The following is a 20,652-nucleotide window of genomic DNA, read 5'->3' as shown; positions in this document are numbered from 1 at the left end:
TTTATTAGTTTTTGTTTGAGCACCGCGCAGCCCGGTAGGGCGGGAGAAACGCGTTGTTAAGGCGACAGATATCAGCTCCTCCCTCTGGAGTCACTCTGAGCCGACAAATCGAGCGTCCCAATTTGGTTGCTATGGCGATGTTGATGTAAACGACTGGGCCGAAGGAGCAGCAGCGCAACAGATTCACGTAAAGTAAAACAGTTTGTAATGAATTTGATGGTTAAAACAAACAGGCACGCGGGGTTCAGATGTGTTTCCATCAGAATGTGCCGCTGCGGGACGTGTGTTGTATTCAATATTCAGTTTCTGTACAGAAGAATCACTGTAATATTCATATAGGGGCTAACAGTGTGTGTGTGTGTGTGTGTGTGTGGTATTCAGTAGTGAGTTTACAGTGACCCAGTCCTACTTTATGGTATTTTATCTCCTATAGTATCACTATAATATTCTGATAATATTCCTATAGGGCCTTACAGTGTGTAGTATCACTAAAATGTCCTTAATTGTCCATTAGATAAACATTAATTATCCATTAAAAGTAAAAGCTTTAAACAAGTAAAGGTTAGTATCATGGGTTTATAAGGATTTATTCATGGGTTGATTCATGGAGACTCTAGTAATTAAGGGACTTTTTATGCCTTTTGTGCAGGTTTACAGGTTATTAATGAGTTCTTAATGGAAAAGTAGTGAGTCAAACATTAAGGGGACTTCAAGGAGGTTTTGATGGGGTCTCCTCAATTAATAATTCACTTAACTCATTTTAAGGGGATTTTGCATGAATTAAGAGGTGAATTAATGTAAATGTAAGGTTGTTTTAAGATATTACTGGTTCATAGTGTTATTGTGTTTAATCTCCTGTGCTCTATAGGATTTTCTGTGGTCGAATGTTTGATCCATCGTTGCTGCATGATATTCTAACGTTTTCTCTGTGATATTTGTATAGTTTTCTGTGTTGTTTGTATGGTATTCTTCTACATTGTAAAAGTAATTATAATTCTTTTTGCTGTCTGCAGGATCCAGCCGGCAGACAGACAGCATCATGACAGCTGGATCCATCATGGCTCCTCACATCCTGCCGCTCCGCCTGCCGCCGCCGGGCCGAGCCAAGCACCACATACACACCGACACTCCTATCGCCATCCAATCAGGTCACAACTCTACCTATCTATCTATCTATCTATCTATCTATCTATCTATCTATCTATCTATCTATCTATCCATCCATTCATGCCGCCTCAGTTTCTGCTCCTTTTCTGCCATTTCTTTAAGACACAGCAGAGAACTGAAGCACTAGAAGAAACAACAGTTTGACTCTCTACAGATCAACACAGCAGTTTGTAAACAGGCTGCACATGACAGTCAGACTTTAAACTGACAGACAGACACGTATCATCTTTCAGTAGGAAACAAAAGTATTTGTAGTGCGCAGTTTTTCTTTTGTACCACTCTGTAACTCTCTTGAGGAAAATGCTATATATTATTGGTAATAGTGGTAGTAGTAGTGCTGATAGAAGTTGTAGTAATACTAGGACTAATAGCAGCAGCAGTAATACTAATAGTAGTAGTATATAGTAGTAGTTGTAATACTAGTAGTACCAATAGTAGCCGTAGTACTAGTAGTAGTACTAATAGTAGCAGCAGTAGTACTACTAGTAACTGTAGTAGTACTAATAGCAGTAGTAGTAATATACAGCTGTGCTGTGGACTCTCCAGATACTGCAGATGTGTTGATCTACTACACACTGGATGGGTCTAAACCTGCAGGATCTGCAGGCAGCAGGAAGTACAGCGGGCCGGTGCTGCTGCCGCAGGGACGGGTGTCAGTCCGAGCTGTGGCTGTCAGTAGGTAGGACTGTCTGTCTGTCTGTCTGTCTGTCTGTCTGTCTGTCTGTCTGTCTGTCTGTAGCTAGGACTGTCTGTCTGTCTGTCTGTCTGTAGGTAGGACTGTCTGTCTGTCTGTCTGTCTGTAGGTAGGACTGTCTGTCTGTCTGTCTGTCTGTCTGACTGTCTGTCTGTCTGTCTGTCTGTCTGTAGGTAGGACCATATGTCAGCAGGTAGCAGTAGGACTGTTTGTAGATAGGACTGTCTGTCTGTCTGCAGCTAGGACTGTCTGTAGATAGGACTGTCTGTAGGACTGTCTGTAGGTAGGACTGTCTGTCTGTAGGACTGTCTGTAGGTAGGACTGTCTGTAGGTAGGACTGTCTGTAGGACTGTCTGTAGATAGGACTGTCTGTCTGTAGGACTGTCTGTAGGTAGGACTGTCTGTAGGACTGTCTGTAGGTAGGACTGTCTGTAGGACTGTCTGTAGATAGGACTGTCTGTCTGTAGGACTGTCTGTAGGTAGGACTGTCAGGGCCACTCATCAAGCACAGTGAGACTGATATTTTTGGGGGACTGAAGCTGATATTTTATTCCACTGGGAACAAAATAAATTTTAACTGAAATATAAAGTTGTGTGTCGTCTGCATAACAATGATAAAAATTACAACCAAAACTGTGGATAATGTGCTTATCTGTCTGTCTGTCTCTCTATCTGCCTGTCTGTCTGTCTATCTGCCTGTCTGTCTGTCTGTCTGTCTCTCTGCCTGTCTGTCTGTCTGTCTGTCTGTCTGTCTGTCTGTCTGTCTGCCTGTCTGTCTATCTGCCTGTCTGTCTGCCTGTCTGTCTGCCTGTCTGTCTGTCTGTCTCTCTGCCTGTCTGTCTGTCTGTCTGTCTATCTGCCTGTCTGTCTGTCTGTCTCTCTGCCTGTCTGCCTGTCTGACTGTCTGTCTGTCTGTCTGTCTGTCTGTCTGTCTGTCTGTCTGACTGTCTGTAGGTAGGACCATATGTCAGCAGGTAGCAGTAGGACTGTTTGTAGATAGGACTGTCTGTCTGTCTGTCTGTAGGTAGGACTGTCTGTCTGTCTGTCTGTCTGTAGGTAGGACTGTCTGTCTGTCTGTCTGTCTGTCTGACTGTCTGTCTGTCTGTCTGTCTGTCTGTCTGTCTGTCTGTCTGACTGTCTGTAGGTAGGACCATATGTCAGCAGGTAGCAGTAGGACTGTTTGTAGATAGGACTGTCTGTCTGTCTGTCTGTCTGTAGCTAGGACTGTCTGTCTGTCTGTCTGTCTGTAGGTAGGACTGTCTGTCTGTCTGTCTGTCTGTCTGACTGTCTGTCTGTCTGTCTGTCTGTCTGTCTGTCTGTCTGTCTGACTGTCTGTAGGTAGGACCATATGTCAGCAGGTAGCAGTAGGACTGTTTGTAGATAGGACTGTCTGTCTGTCTGCAGCTAGGACTGTCTGTAGATAGGACTGTCTGTAGGACTGTCTGTAGGTAGGACTGTCTGTCTGTAGGACTGTCTGTAGGTAGGACTGTCTGTAGGTAGGACTGTCTGTAGGACTGTCTGTAGATAGGACTGTCTGTCTGTAGGACTGTCTGTAGGTAGGACTGTCTGTAGGACTGTCTGTAGATAGGACTGTCTGTCTGTAGGACTGTCTGTAGGTAGGACTGTCTGTAGGACTGTCTGTAGGTAGGACTGTCTGTAGGACTGTCTGTAGATAGGACTGTCTGTCTGTAGGACTGTCTGTAGATAGGACTGTCAGGGCCACTCATCAAGCACAGTGAGACTGATATTTTTGGGGGACTGAAGCTGATATTTTATTCCACTGGGAACAAAATAAATTTTAACTGAAATATAAAGTTGTGTGTCGTCTGCATAACAATGATAAAAATTACAACCAAAACTGTGGATAATGTGCTTATCTGTCTGTCTGTCTCTCTATCTGCCTGTCTGTCTGTCTATCTGCCTGTCTGTCTGTCTGTCTGTCTCTCTGCCTGTCTGTCTGTCTGTCTGTCTGTCTGTCTGTCTGTCTGTCTGCCTGTCTGTCTATCTGCCTGTCTGTCTGCCTGTCTGTCTGCCTGTCTGTCTGTCTGTCTCTCTGCCTGTCTGTCTGTCTGTCTGTCTATCTGCCTGTCTGTCTGTCTGTCTCTCTGCCTGTCTGCCTGTCTGTCTGTCTGTCTGTCTGCCTGTCTGCCTGTCTGTCTGCCTGTCTGTCTGTCTGTCTGTCTGTCTGTCTGCCTGTCTGTCTGCCTGTCTGTCTGTCTGTCTGTCTGTCTGCCTGTCTGTCTGCCTGTCTGTCTGCCTGTCTGTCTGTCTGTCTGTCTGTCTGTCTGCCTGTCTGTCTGCCTGTCTGTCTGTCTGTCTGTCTGTCTGCCTGTCTGTCTGCCTGTCTGTCTGCCTGTTAGTGATGGCAGAGAAAGCTCCACAGTAACGAAGGTTTTCTTGGTGGAAGTTGTGGATTCGAAGCTCAGGAAGGAGAATGAAGGAAACTTCCTGCAGATCGACCAGCAGCTTTCCATGCAGGTAACTGAAACCAGAGGAGAAAACCCAAAACCCAAAGCATCCATTTTGGAAAAACATCATTACCGATATGTTTAACATCTGGAGGATCCATCTGGAAAAGAGTCTCATTTAGTCAAGCAGGCACTTCTCATTTTCAGCTGTTCCTCTTTATACAGGCTGATGGATCGTTGGTGCCATCAAGAGAAATTCGATTAAATATTCATAAAATGAGACATCTGTTTCAGTTTGAGCTTTTGACAGAGTCTATTTTAAAGGAACTATTTTTAACCATCTATCATTGTCATTCTAATTGTGACTGTAAACCAATGAGAGCATGTTGGCGACGATTGTTCTCCTCTATCTCACTCCAGTAGTACTGTTAGTGCTAGTGTTTCTCCACATGAAGACTACATTTCCCATCAGCCCCGTTGCTTCCTGCCCCCCCTCCCCCTCCCTGAAGAGGATCAACATGTTGGAAGTGATTTCTCCATCTTCCTTTCCCTCCTTCCACCATCTGCTGCCAGAAACTCTTTCAGCTTTATCTCCGTTTGCTCTGGAAGAACAGAAGAAGAACCTCTTCCTGTTTTGTGCCGTAAAGCGATCCAGCAGATTTCCATCCAGATCCACCAGGTGGAGAAACTATGGAGGATGTTTACTGTCATTATGCTGATGACTCTACATTAGTGTGATGATGATTTATTGATGGTAAAACGATACACAGAGCAGCTTTAAAATAAAAGAGCTTCTTGCATTAAAAAAGAAAGTTGGGAGTTTTAATATCCTCCAATCCTTTAATATCAACCCGTCAGTTTTGTTCTCTGCAGGAGCGAGGTGAAGGCACTTCCTGGTCTGCTGGACGCTCTGCTGGTTCTTCACTACGGCTTCCAGGTCTGTTCTGTGTTCTGTGATTTCAAGATACTCAGCAGTAGGGCTGCATCATACAGACATGAAAATATCATATTGCGTTTTTTTTTTACTAAATAATGCAATTCATATGGACAGGAGTTTTTTCTATATCAATTATTTTTTCAACGCTTAAAAAGTTTTGGGGTAAAAAAAAATCTGCTGATGCTGAGAGTTTGCTCAGTTTGAATAGAAATTAAAGGTTTTGACATGTAACTTGATCTGTAGACCAAAGATTCTCTGCAGCTTGTTTACCACTGACACACCTTTCTCTCTGAGGAAAACAGAGAAAGGTGGAAATTGCAGGAATCAATTTCAATATTTTTACAATTATTTATTGTGTGGCAAAGCTATAAAAAGTGAAAAAGTTGTAGTAAGACCACAGAACGTAAACTCTGAAAACAGTCAAGTCTTCCTCTTACTTAAACCTGGTTCTCCAGGTTTCACGGCCATAGAGTAGGACAGATTTTACATTTGAGTTAAAAATTCAGATTTTTGTGTTTTTGGAGAGCAGAGCCATACAGGCCGGAGTGTTCTGAATGTCTTGCTTTGCTGATGCGTCGCTCCACATCCTTATCAGCTCCTCCATCTGTGCTGATGCTGCTTCCCAGGTAGACAAACTCGGACACATTTTCTAGGGGTTGCTCCTCGATAGTTATTGCTTGGTGGGATTTGGTGTTAAACTAGTAAACTTGTTAAACTAGTAAACTTGTTAGACTAGTAAACTTGTTAGACTAGTAAACTTGTTAAACTAGTAAACTTGTTAGACTAGTAAATTTGCTACCTGCCTCTTCACTTGTCATTGTGGGACATGTGACCTTCAGCAGGAGAAAGATCTGGCAAAGAGAGTCTGGAAACCAGTGAGACTTCTCCGTAGGTAGCTTAGCTATTAGCCTTTATGCACGGTCCTTCGCAAGGTTTGTCCTTTATGGCTTCCGTAGTCCAGCAGCTTTGCTGTGGTTTATTTACAAATGTGTTGTGGTTTCTGTCGCTTAGTGCAGCTTTAAGTATTTCTTAGAGCCAACACAGACCTGATCTGCAGCATTATAACCCAACAGTCCAACCAAACACTGAGTAACACTGGCTGCAGTACTCAGGTCTGGTCTTGGTCTTGAGTCCGGTCTCAATCTTGGACTTGCCTGGGTCTCAGCCAATGTTGGATGTCGACTTAACTTTTTCCTGTCCATCTGAAGATATAAAGAACAGGTAATTTTATCGACTTGTAATCTGTGTATGTGCTGTAATGATCCTCAAACTTCTATGCATTAGTTAGTTGGATGTTGAAGGATTTGGTACAGAGCTCCTCCAGACAGATCTAGATGTGTGTTGACCTTTAAAGGAAAGCTCAGCTCAGATCCTCTTCCGCTGTCAGATCTCCAGATCCTGACAGCAGAGGTCTGCAGTCAGATCCGTCCTGACCGGACAGTCTGCAGGGTTTCATCTCTCTGACTCGCTTTTCATATGTAAAAATAACGCTTAAGGAGTTTCTTAAAGGAAAATTCTCCTTGGCATTTCTTCATGTTTTCTGTCTTGTTTGTCTTCAGAGCAGAGGATGATGGGAAATGCCTCTCACCGTGCCCCAACAGGTCCTCGCTTTCTGAACAGTCGTCTGGGCGCAACGCCACCTGGAGCCCCGCCCCCCGGAGCCCCGCCCCCCGGAGCCCCGCCCCCCGGAGCCCCGCCCCCTGGAGCCCCGTCTGCTGCTTCTCAACTCTCTCACACAGCGGTACACCAACCAAACAACACTATACAATACAATATAATATAATACAGTACAGTACCATAACCATAGTACTGATACTGTAGAGCACTGATACTGGACACTGGACCATACCATGGTGCTCTTACAGTGGAAAAACTCTTTGCTTGTCAGGGTTTGTTGGCTGAAATACTGCGACTCAACCTGCTGTGTAATAACTCAAACCTTTCCACAGCATGTTCTTACTGTCATGTTTCCTGTCTCAGAGTGAGAGTTTCCAGTCCGGTCTGCTCAAAACCCTGAGCAGCACCCAGACCAGCCGCATCCAGCGGGACACCGACTTCCTCCGGTAGGCAGAGAGTCAATTTACAATTACAATTTACAATTTTCCCATTTGGCAGACGCTTTTATCCAAAGCGGCGTACACGTGAGATTTTAATACAACACAAGCAAGGATCTAGTCAGGAGAGAACAACGAGAGTAAGAGCCATGAAGCTAAGATCTGGTCCAACAGGACAGAGGAGCCACGAGGCAGAGAGGCAGATAAAAAGGTTTTTTTTGTTTTTTTTTGGTTACACAGTCCACCAGGTTTGAAGGTGTTCACTAAAGAGCTGGGTCTTTAGCCTTTTCTTAAAGATTGAGAGGGACTCTGAGGATCGAATGGAGTTTGGTAACTCATTCCACCACCGAGGAACCACAGAAGAAGAGTCTGGATAGAGACTTAGGGCCTTGTTGTGGCGGCAGCACCGGGCGCCGCTCCTCGGCAGAGCGTAGCGGGCGGGAGGGAGCGTAGACCTGAATGAGGGAGTTCAGGTTGGTCGGAGCCGTTTTGGTTGCCGCTTTGTAGACGAGCATCAAGGACTTGAACTTGATGCGGGCAGCGACTGGGAGCCAGTGGAGGGATATGAACAGAGGAGTGACGTGTGCTGTTTTGGGCCGGTTGAAGACCGGACGCATCGCCGCGTTCTGGATCATCTGCAGAGGTTTGAGCGTACATGCCGGGAGCCCTGCCAGGAAGGAGCTGCAGTAGACAAGGCTGATATTACAAGAGCCTGCACTAGGAGTTGTGCTGCATGTTCAGACAGGTAGGGTCTGATCCTCCTGATGTTGTACAGGGCAAATCCACATGACCGAGCAACAGAAGCCACACGCTCCTTAAGGGTTAGTTGGTCATCAATCAGATCATCAGAGTCAGATGCTGAATACTGCAGAGAGTTGATTAAAGCTGCAATAAGCAAAATTTTCTGACCAGTAGAGGGTGACAGAAACCGCAACACATTTGTAAATAACACACAGCAAATCCACTGCACTACGGAGGCCTAACAAGGACAAACAGAGCAAAGGAGCGTGCATAAAGGCTAACAGCTAAGCTAACTGTACCTACTGAGAAGTGTCACCAGTCTCACTTTGACAGATCTTTCTCCTGCTGAAGGTCACATGTCCCACAATGACAAGTGAAGAGGCAGGTAGCAAGTTCACTAGTTTAACAAGTTCACTAGTTTAACAAGTTCACTTGTTTAACAAGTTTACTAGTTTAACAAGTTTACTAGTTTAACAAGGTCACTAGTTTAACAAGTTCACGAGTTTAACAAGTTCACTAGTTTAACAAGTTCACTAGTTTAACAAGTTCACGAGTTTAACAAGTTTACGAGTTTAACAAGTTCACTAGTTTAACAAGTTTACTAGTTTAACAAGTTTACTAGTTTAACAAGGTCACTAGTTTAACAAGTTCACAAGTTTAACAAGTTTACGAGTTTAACAAGTTCACTAGTTTAACAAGTTTACTAGTTTAACAAGTTTACTAGTTTAACAAGGTCACTAGTTTAACAAGTTCACGAGTTTAACAAGTTCACGAGTTTAACAAGTTTACTAGTTTAACAAGTTTACTCGGTCGCTTCATCGATTCCAACATTATGAGAAAATGTTCAGGAATGAGAGGGGGAGAGCGGCGCTTTTAGCCAGCGAGGGAGGAGACAAGCTAGTTTTAAAAAAAATGAAAAGCTGCTGACTGGAGGGGGAGGAGCTTAGTTCAGGAGCAGAATTTGACAACAAGCTTTAGAAAAGAGGAGAAAACAGCAACACAGCTGGATATTGGTTTATATCATTATGTCTCAATGAAATCTCCACACAGCACACATGAGGTTCAGGATTGGTTAGAAGGGCTGATATCGCTTATTGTAGGTTTAAGTAACACATTAACACATTCATGTCTGTCTGCCTGTCTGTCTGTCTGTCTCTCTCTCTCTGTCTGTCTCTTCCCAGCTGTGCCCGGTGTTTACATCATCGTCCTTCAGATCCTTTTGCTCGTTTCTGTCCTCAGTGTGGCGCTGTGGTTCCCCCGGTCCCGGGACAGAGACCGCCCCCTGCTGAGGGAGGACAGGTACTCCTACACACATATATCTGCAATGTTGGGAAAAACTTCATTACCTTTACCTTCAGTGTTTCTAAAATCTAGAGGATCCAGTCTGTTTAAGTCTGTTAAAGTTACTCTATCCCACTCTATTAACGCAGACTTAACAAGAGCTAGCTTTGTAAGACTAGGTGTCAGTTTTCTCATTTTGGAATAAAACTCTTTACATGAATATTAGTGTGAGTGGTATTTGCTCCAGACAGCTCAGTGTGTCCGGTGTGACAGCCTGGTTCCTGTCAACACTCCCACCTGTGTGATCTGTGAGGCTCCGACCGCCCAGCTGCAGCCTCAGGCCGCCGGCAGCCTGCAGGTAACACCGCTTCAAACCTCCAAACCTCCAAACCTCCAAACCTCCAGACCTCCAGACCTCCAAACCTCCAAACCTCAGTCCAGAACTCAGCTCAACCTGCCAAACTGACTTGACTTACCAGCCACTTTCACTGGTTTACTAGCCAACCAGATGTTCAGAATAGACAGAATTGACCAGACTCTGTTTATCAGTGTTCTCAGCATACAGATGCACTGAAGACATTTTCACTAAGTGTGTAATTGCGAATATTGTCAGTAGATTCTTCATGTTGACTCTGGTTGATTCTATAACATTTTGCATGCAAGCTATAATGTTATAATGACTTCAGATATTTATTTGAAGACAGAAATGCTAACTGATTAATTTGTCAGTTATGTTCCAGGTATTTTAGTTTTGTGTTTGAACTCCACATGGAGACCAAGAACCAAACAGCACACGGCTTTTCCAAAAAGAATTTCATAAATATTACATAAATAAGTGATTAAAATGTGATTAAATGTCACTTAATGATATTATTGACCGTCAATAGATCCACTCTTGTCTCAGACACTTTATCACAAATATTGGGTGTATTGGCAATGAATGCTTGTCTGTCATGATTATGTCATGTTTAAAGAAAATGATGAAAATAATTTATTAATAAGCTCATTTGTTTTTTTATCATTAGAAGTATATGCTAGATATCTCCCATATGTCTTGTCCACCTTACCCAACTAGTATATTTTTCAGAATAGTGAGGTTGAAAATAATCAAATCATTGACTGTTAAATATTAAAGACTCAGTGTTTCATTTCACCATCATCCTGCAGTTTACTGGGTTAGGTTTCAAATCAGATCAGTTTTTAAATGTTGGAGGTTCCAGGTACAACTGCAGTATAGGAGGCTTGTGTGTGTGCGTGTGTGTGTGTGTATGTATGTGTGTGTGTGTGTGTGTGTGTGTGTGTGTCTGAACGCAGCGGAGAGTAAACGACCTGAACTCACTTCACCTTCTTTGTTAGTTTGACATGAATCTGTATGGAGGTCAGAGTTCAGCCTCCTTTTAGTTACCATGACAACACTGTGTGTATACATATATGTTAGTTGTAATTGGTGTTCTGCGTGTCTGTCTCTGTGTGTGTGTGTGTGTGTGTGTGTGTGTGTGCAGGACTATGTGGTGTGTGTGTCCTGTGGAAGTGGAAACCCGGCTCAGATCTCCTGCTGTGTGAGCTGTGAGAGCCGCCTGCCGCCCGCCGTGAGACAGCCACTGTTTTGTTTTACTCTGTTTGATGAACTGGCATTTTGATTGGTTATCTTTTATTTTTATGAGCAATTGTAGTGCTGGTATATAGAGGACAGAAGTAAATGACTGAATTAATAAAAATCAATCGATTAATCAATTAATACAAGAATAAATGTGAAAATATGAACTGTAAGGCGCTGTGTGTCCTGCAGGCGGCGTGTTGGGGCCGCAGCGCCCCCTCTGGCCCCGCAGCAGAACACAGGCTGCTCTCCTGCTCCACATGCAACCGCATCAACCAGTCTGACGCCAGATACTGCGACTGGTGCGGCTGCAAGGTGCACACACACACACACACTCACACACACACACACATCTATTACACCATCTATTCTCTGCTGAGACATTCAGCTTCAAACTCCATTAAAACTCTTTCCAGGTTTTGACCTTTAAAAACATATACAGTGTATTCTGTATGTAGGTAGACATTAGTTACCTATTTCTTTCCCCAGCACATTTTGGGACGTGGTGATGATGTAATGATGTGGTGATGATGTGGTGATGATGTGGTGATGATGTAATGATGTGGTGATGATGTGGTGATGATGTGGTGATGATGTAATGATGTGGTGATGATGTGGTGATGATGTGGTGATGATGTGGTGATGATGTGGTGATGATGTAGTGATGATGTGGTGATGATGTAGTGATGATGTGGTGATGATGTGGTGATGATGTGGTGATGATGTGGTGATGATGTGGTGATGATGTAATGATGTGGTGATGATGTGGTGATGATGTGGTGATGATGTGGTGATGATGTGGTGATGATGTAGTGATGATGTGGTGATGATGTAGTGATGATGTGGTGATGATGTGGTGATGATGTGGTGATGATATAGTGATGATGTGGTGATGATGTAGTGATGATGTGGTGATGATGTGGTGATGATGTGGTGATGATGTGGTGATGATGTAGTGATGATGTGGTGATGATGTAGTGATGATGTAGTGATGATGTAGTGATGATGTGGTGATGATGTGGTGATGATGTGGTGATGATGTAATGATGTGGTGATGATGTAGTGATGATGTGGTGATGATGTAGTGATGATGTAGTGATGATGTGGTGATGATGTGGTGATGATGTGGTGATGATGTGGTGATGATGTAGTGATGATGTAGTGATGATGTGGTGATGATGTGGTGATGATGTAGTGATGATGTGGTGATGATGTGGTGATGATGTGGTGATGATGTGGTGATGATGTGGTGATGATGTGGTGTGATGATGTGGTGATGATGTAGTGATGATGTGGTGATGATGTAGTGATGATGTGGTGATGATGTGGTGATGATGTGGTGATGATGTGGTGATGATGTGGTGATGATGTAGTGATGATGTGGTGATGATGTAGTGATGATGATGTGGTGATGATGTGGTGATGATGTAATGATGTGGTGATGATGTAGTGATGATGTAGTGATGTAGTGATGATGTGGTGATGATGTAGTGATGATGTAGTGATGATGTAGTGATGATGTGTGATGATGTGGTGATGATGTGGTGATGATGTAGTGATGATGTGGTGATGATGTAGTGATGATGTGGTGATGATGTAGTGATGATGTAGTGATGATGTAGTGATGATGTGGTGATGATGTGGTGATGATGTGGTGATGATGTAATGATGTGGTGATGATGTAGTGATGATGTGGTGATGATGTAGTGATGATGTAGTGATGATGTGGTGATGATGTGGTGATGATGTAATGATGTGGTGATGATGCGGTGATGATGTGGTGATGATGTGGTGAGATGTAATGATGTGGTGATGATGTGGTGATGTGGTGATGATGTAGTGATGATGTGGTGATGATGTGGTGATGATGTGGTGATGTGGTGATGATGTAGTGATGATGTGGTGATGATGTGGTGATGATGCGGTGATGATGTGGTGATGATGCGGTGATGATGTGGTGATGATGTGGTGATGATGTAATGATGTGGTGATGATGTAGTGATGATGTGGTGATGATGTGGTGATGATGTAGTGATGATGTGGTGATGATGTAGTGATGATGTGGTGATGATGTGGTGATGATGTGGTGATGATGTGGTGATGATGTAGTGATGATGTGGTGATGATGTGGTGATGATGTAGTGATGATGTGGTGATGATGTGGTGATGATGTGGTGATGATGTGGTGATGATGTAGTGATGATGTGGTGATGATGTAGTGATGATGTGGTGATGATGTGGTGATGATGTAATGATGTGGTGATGATGTAGTGATGATGTAGTGATGGTGTGCTTCTGTCTCCAGCCTGGCCATGCAGTCAGTCATGTGATGTGTTGGCGGTGCGGAGCGACCAGTCATCCCTACGCCGTCTACTGCGCTGCCTGCGGCGTCTTTCTGGAAGCTCCAGCCCAGCCCGCATCCTGCTGGACCGGGCCCGCAGGGGGCGCCGCGGACCGGACCGGGCCCGCAGGGGGCGCCGCGGACCAGCAGGGCAGCAGGGTGAACAGGCTCTAGTTACTCACACACATTACACATTAGAGATTTACTCGGCTGCAAAATTAAATACCGGCAAATGATGATCCATAATATTACTAATTCTAATACTACTACTACTAAAACTACTACTGGTACTACTACTACTAGTAGTAGTGCTACTACTACTGCTGCTGCTACTACTACAACTATTATTGTTACCACTAATACCACTGCTAATACAACTACTGCTATTATTACTAGTGCTATTATTTGCACCACGACTGGTACTACTACCACTACTCTCTACTGAAAGGTATTTTCTGTGAATTAGTAAATAGCCTGCCGCTTCTTTGTTTTGTATTTCATTTTCTTACTTTTTGTGTTTTATCTGCTTTTAATGATTAGTTTTAATTAGCTACTTTCCTGCCACTAGTAGTAATAAAGTGATAGTTCCTGGTCCAGAGCAGCAGCTGGTTGTGTTGCTTCAGCAGGTTGAAGCCTGTTCATCTAACCTCTACCACCTGCTTCTTATCCTGACAATAGTAATGAGAATCATACTGTATGACCAGGTTTCACACCGGCCTTCCCATGATGCCACCTGGCAGGCCGCCCCCTCCTGCGGCCCCTCCCCCAGCGCGGCGTTAGCCCCGCCCACAGCTGACAGGCAGACGCAGACCGTCGGACTGTTCTACCCTTCCGGCACCGAGCTGCAGAGGAGAGAGAGGAGAGAGGGGAGAGAGAGCCGGCCGCTGCTGACTGCTGTCAGCCCAGGAAGAGGTACTGGGAAGTACTTCTACAGCAGTGACAACACAAGACCTAATCCTAGACTTTAGTAAAAAGAAATGCTTTCAGTTTGCTGTTAAAGCAAGTTAGCGTTGGGGATATTCCACTTTCTGGGTGCAGAGCAACTGAAAGCAGCTTCACCTGCTTTAGAGCTTCCCAGGGAACAGAGGAAAGACTCTGATGACCTGACGGCTCGTTGTGGTTCATAAGTGGCGAGCATGTCTCTGATGTAATGGTGCAATGCCACTGAGCGCTTTATAAACAATAACACTTTAAAATCTATTCTAAAATTTAGCAGGACAGGAGCGATGTGATGAATTTTCTTTGTCCTGGTTAAAATTGGTGCAGCAGCATGTTGAACCAGCTGCAGTCTCCCTGTGGTCTTCTTGGAGAGACCAGTGAGGAGACCAGCAGTAATCTAGTCTGCTGCTGATGAAGGCATGCAGTCTGTTTGTGATAGGAAAGCTCTTATTCTGTAAATATTTTTTTCGCAGACTTTGTAACGTAATTAACACGACTGCGATAGTTCAGTTCAGAATCTCTAATGACACCGAGACTTCTTACCGGGTCTTTACTGTTTAATGACAGAGGATTTAAGTAGTCTGCTACGTTTTGTCTATCGGTCTTTGCACCCATAATTATTATTTCAGTTTTATCTGATAATTGTAAAAAGTTTTGGGACATCCATATATTAATGTCTGCAATACGTGTTGTGATTGTACAGGACTTAGATCAACAGGAGAAAGGGAGATATAGAGTTGTGTATCGTCTGCATAACTGTGGTAGAGAATGTTGTGTTTCTGTATCACATGTCCTAGTGGTAGTGGATATATAAATTAAATAAAAGCGTCCCAAGGATGGAGCCCTGCGGAACACCACAGGTAATATCAACTCTCCTGGAGACAAAATCTTCAATCGACACAAAGAAATCTCTGTCCTGCAAGTAGGTTGTGAACCAGAGCAGGTCCCGACACGCCCACCCGGTCTCCCAGTCTGTCTAAAATAATGTTGTGATCGATGTGTCGCATGCTGCGCTGAGGTCCAAAAGTACGAGAATGGATATTTTGTTTGAGTCCGTGTTTATTCTGAGGTCATTAATAACTTTTATGCGTGCAGTTTCAGTACTGTGATGGGGAATAAAGCCGGACTGGAAAATGTGTAACAGGTTGTACTACTACTACTGCTACTAGTCTTACTGCTTCTGCAATGACTGTGATGTACGGTGGCCTGGAAGTGCAAAGCACAACCACATTTCATAAAACACAAACAAATAAAAAAAAAATCAACATTCACAAAATATATTAACAAATCACCAGCCCCAAAGAGACGCTAGATGGCTTTGATTTTTACGTGCCATTACTAGTGTCTCAATGGTTGCTCTAAAAACGCCTGCTCCTGGGTGGCTCACTTTCATTTAGTGTCCTTGGCCTTAGGATCATGTTCACGCCACCATAAGAGTTCTGTAGCTGGGGCTGTTGGGCTAACAAATCACAAAAGAAATGAACAAATGAACAGTTAAAGCAGTTAAAGTTTGGTAAAACAGAGAGGGTCGGTCAGGCTCTCTCCCTCCTGATTGGTCAGGAAAGAAGACCTGCAGCCATGTTGGTTCATCCTGATGTTATTCCTCTGCTGCTGGACTCAGCTGAGCCAGGCACAGAGACAACATGGAGACTTTAAGGACGACATTTGAACTGAGAGAGAATTACTCTTTTTCAAATGTCAAGAGAAACTATACATTTCCAAATAATATTTAATAATCATAATAATGTTTAGACTGAAGTGGAGCCTGTGTCGTCCCTCAGGTTACTGGAGGAAGCAGCTGGATCATGTGTGCGCTCACCTGAGGAGCCACGCCCAGAACCACGCCCCCTTCAGGGCGCTGCTGGGAGAGCCGCGCCTGGGCCGGGTAAGACGCCGCGCCGACCCGAGAGCGCCGCGGCCGCCGCGGCACCGACCTCATGATGTTCCTCCTGTTTCCACAGGTGGTTTCGGCCGTGATCCAGGAGGACAAGTACGAAGTCGGTCTGACAGTCAGCTTCGTGTCGGCCGGACGGGAGAAAACACAGGTCCGCTCCTCCTGATCCAAACCTGTCAGACTGTCAGTTCATCAACATGCAGCATGGAGCCTGCAGGATCAGCCTGATGCAGACTCTGCATCTTTCAGATTCAATATTTCCTATTTGTTGTGTTTTTATCTATATCCTATTTATTGCTGCTGAAATAACACAATTTTCCTTTGAGCACCAATCAGGTTCATCTCGTTTTATTAGCTATTTAAAGCTGCTCTAGTCCAGATTTGATTGTAAAATATTAAAGTTGCTCTCGTCCAGATTTGACTATAAAATATTAAAGCTGCTCTAGTCCACCCTGCAGCTTTAAGTCTTAGCATCTTAGCTATCCTGAGCTAAAAGGCTGTGTGGAAGCTAACAGCTGGTGTTTGTTCCCAGGAGAGCGGTCAAGCCGGCGGTGAAGGCGGCGGTGAAGGCGGCGGTGAAGGCGGCGGTGGAGCCGGTGGCACCCAGCCGGCCGGCCGGGCCGGCGGCCTCAGCAGCGTTACAGAGCGATCTGTGAACAGCGGCAGTCTGGGTAAGAACCACAGTGAGACGGGTTTAGACTCTCAGGCCGATACTGAAGCCGGCAGTAGCTGATAGTTTGTACCGATATTCAGTATCTTCAGTATCAATCAACCTGCATCAGATCCATCAGATCAGACTGCAGCAGATCAGTTTAGTAACATGACGATATCAGACCAGATATCAGTCAAACCCCAGTAAGAACATAATCTGCTAATCAATCAGTCAATCAATCAATCAATCACCTGCCTGTCTTATTGACATGAATTCCGTCCCAGCTTCAGCGAGCGTCCCGTCCCTCCTGCTGTCTCTCAGGTTTCTGTTTTATTTTGACAGGAAGTGAGCGGTCCGGACGCAGGAAACCCTCCACACCCAAACCTGCCGTGAGTACCGTTATCTGCAGATAAAAACACACGAAGAAGAAGGAAGGGAAAGAAGGTGGTAAAGTGTGATAAAAAAAACAAAATGGCAAAATGGCAGGAGGTAAAATAGAATTAAAATGAATGGGACACTTTCAAATTTTGATATTGGAAATTTTCAAGTAAGAATTTGACACGTTCATACATATGTGAATCTATATTCAACATGATCTCAGTACTATAAGGTTATCTATTATTAATCTAATAATTAGTCTGGCGGGGGGTTAAAGTCTAAGGGGACAAAAGGGAAAGTGTTGTTTTGCCTGATCTGTTTTGTTATATATGAAAACACCTCAATAAAAATATAGTAAAAAAAAAAAAAAAAAAATTGGGACTCGAGTCACATGACTTGGACTCGAGTCACAGTTTTGACACAGACTTGACTTGATGCATGAAGAGAAGACTTGAGACCTGACAGCTCCACATTAAACCAGAGGGTGGCGCTGTTTAAACATTATCTTTCTGCAGCTGTTAATGTTCATGGTGTTTTTCTGCTGAATCTTCCATCCTGCTCAGTAAATCTCTGCTTACTGTCGCCAAAATCCTCTGAGTCGAGTTATTTTGATGGTTTACAGAGTTTTAGACGTCATCATATACAATATCAACGACCTCAGATTCTTTTTAAAGGACAGTAAGGAACCTAATCCTGTAGTTGGACCTTCTGGATCCTGTTGGTTTCCAAAATGGAAATGTCCTGTTTTGCATCTGGTTCTCTTCCTGTTTGTCACTAAAGCCTGTTCCTGTCCAGCCGGCAGACGGCCGGCTGCTGAAGGAGCTGGGTCCGGGCCGAGGCCGGGTCCGCCTGGTGCAGCAGCTCCTGGACCAGGTACCCGCTGGGTTTGTTTCACCCTGCTGTGAGTGCCAGATGGGTGGGGTTTAGCTCATCAGTCGGGTCACAGAACTGTGGACTAAACTGACTTTCACTTCCTTCCTGTGACTGTTGAAACTTGACTGTTGTGTTGTCCAATGCAGCAAACCCCACCCGCCTGGACGCCCAGGCAGCTGAAAACAAACGCTAACGATTATTGATTATTATAGATGAAACTTTATTGATCCCTGTTGGGAAATCGAGTCGTTGCAGCAGCAAATAGCAACAGGATATGAAATAGGAGATCAATAAGAACAGAGCAGATGGGGAACTGAACATGATGCAACCAACAAGACGAGGAGAAATATAAGAATACATATTATATATTAACATATTAAGTACAAGAATGAAAGTATGCAGTATGAAAATAAAAATATAAAGACATGTCAGAAAATATGAAAACAAATGAATTCACAGTATATTACAGAATGTGCAAAGTGCGTCGTATTCACTAACAATTATTATATTATCATTGGAGTTAAGCTGAACTTTAAATTTATTTTAATACTGCTGACTTCGATGTCGTGATTTGAACCTGTTCTCCTCCTCCCGGCCTGCAGGGGGCGGACCCGTCGTGCCGGGGCAGCGATGGCCGCCCCGCCCTGCTGGTCGCCGTGGTGAACGGTCACCACGACGTCCTTCCTGTTCTGGTGCAGCGAGGCGCCGACGTCAACCAGCAGTCCGGACCGTAAGTCCACAAAACGAAACGCCGGCGACGGTCGGACTCCAGTAACAGCTGCTGAGGAGCTGCTGAGCGAGGCGCTGAACGCTGCCTGAAGCTTCACCAAGTTCAAGCTTGGAGTAACTTGTGAAAGTTTTTTATGATGATGATTTAATTTATAGGCCAGAAATTGGGCTCAAATCTAAATACCATGTTAGACGTCACAGAGAAAATAACTGCTGCCTCTTGCGATATGGAATTTGTAGAAGTTCATATAGCGATTGTAAAAAATTTTTTAAATTAATTGTGCAGCGTATAAAACTACTCTTAAATATTCCCAATACTAATTTTATGACACGATACTGCAGCAGAACAGAAAGTTTGGTCTCTTCTGCTCCGCAGGGTTCGATCCTCGGACCGCTTCGGTTTTCCTTGTATTTTCTTCCATTTGGCCGTATTCTCAGCTGCTTTGATAAGAAATCACTTTATTAATCCCCGTGGGGAAATTCAGGATTGGTTGAATCTCTTATCATTTCTTTGCGGACGATACGCAGCTGTATTTATCCGTGAAGCCGGACGGTCCCGGTAGTCTGGTCTCTCTGGAGACGGTTTCTCTGCTGTGAAGGACTGGATGTCTCTTCCTGTCTTCTTCCTGTCCGTCTCTTCCAGGATGAACAACTCCGCCCTGCATGAAGCTGCAGCGCTGGGCAGCGCAGGCCTGCAGAGCGCCCAGGTGCTGCTGGGGTAAATACACACCGATATACACACTTTATATACACACATACATACACTTTATAACCTGTTACTATATACATACACTTTATAACCTGTTACTATATATATACACTTTATAACCTGTTACTATATACATACACTTTATAACCTGTTACTATATATATACACTTTATAACCTGTTACTATATACATACACTTTATAACCTGTTACTATATATATACACTTTATAACCTGTTACTATATACATACACACTTTATAACCTGTTACTATATACATACACTTTATAACCTGTTACTATATACATACACTTTATAACCTGTTACTATATATATACACTTTATAACCTGCTATTATATACATACACACTTTATAACCTGTTACTATATACATACACTTTATAACCTGTTACTATATACATACACTTTATAACCTGTTACTATATATATACACTTTATAACCTGTTACTATATACATACACTTTATAACCTGTTACGATATATATACACTTTATAACCTGTTACTATATACATACACTTTATAACCTGTTACTATATACATACACTTTATAACCTGTTACGATATATATACACTTTATAACCTGTTACTATATATATACACTTTATAACCTGTTACTATATACATACACTTTATAACCTGCTATTATATACATACACACTTTATAACCTGTTACTATATACATACACACTTTATAACCTGTTATTATATACATACACACTTTATAACCTGTTATTATACACCATATTACATACATATACACTTTAACCTGTTATACACTACATTTTATACACTGTGCAAAACCATGATTATACATCGTACACTTCTTAACTTTTACGTAGAAGCTGACCGTCTGAAAGCTGAGCGAACAGCTGGTATCTTCCTTCTTTCCCGGCTGACCTGAACGCAGCATGTTCTCACCTGCTGATGTCATCAACACATCATCACACCTCACCTCCTGACTTCCTGTTTCAGCTGCGGCTCCAGCCTGCGGAGGAAGAACGGCGGCGGCCGGACGGCGTTCGACCTGGCCGTGAGCTCCGGCTGCGCTGCCCTGGTCTCTCTGCTGGCGGCCTGGACTGGGCGGGGCTTACTGGACAAACTGGGCAAACTGGACAAACCCAAACTCAACCTGGACGTTTTCTGACGCCGGACGAACTCCACCTTCATGTTTTATTTGAAGCCTTGTGGCAACTGATGATGCAGTAAATGTTGGATAATGTAAGAACTTATCAAATTGC

At 43.7% G+C, this 20,652-nt stretch overlaps 1 protein-coding gene across 1 annotated transcript; it reads left to right on the top strand.

Annotated features, from left to right (window-relative positions):
* The first annotated feature begins 1,039 nt into the window (after window positions 1-1,039).
* LOC144538274 (double zinc ribbon and ankyrin repeat-containing protein 1-like) lies at window positions 1,040-20,558 on the top strand. The gene is given in 21 exon segments (XM_078282339.1): window positions 1,040-1,148; window positions 1,714-1,846; window positions 4,222-4,339; window positions 4,495-4,505; window positions 5,143-5,243; window positions 6,766-6,947; window positions 7,187-7,269; window positions 9,183-9,300; window positions 9,530-9,640; window positions 10,785-10,871; window positions 11,072-11,194; window positions 13,185-13,379; window positions 13,925-14,132; window positions 15,941-16,044; window positions 16,121-16,241; window positions 16,671-16,724; window positions 17,048-17,094; window positions 17,864-17,956; window positions 18,559-18,686; window positions 19,329-19,403; window positions 20,387-20,558. Coding segments are annotated over 21 exon segments (2,373 nt in total).
* Window positions 20,559-20,652: the final 94 nt, after the last annotated feature.

This window comes from Centroberyx gerrardi, unplaced genomic scaffold (assembly GCF_048128805.1).
Source record: "Centroberyx gerrardi isolate f3 unplaced genomic scaffold, fCenGer3.hap1.cur.20231027 Scaffold_81, whole genome shotgun sequence".
NCBI lineage: Eukaryota > Metazoa > Chordata > Actinopteri > Beryciformes > Berycidae > Centroberyx > Centroberyx gerrardi.
The sequence above is the reverse complement of the archived record's forward strand: the minus strand, read 5'-3'. Positions and strand labels throughout refer to the sequence as shown.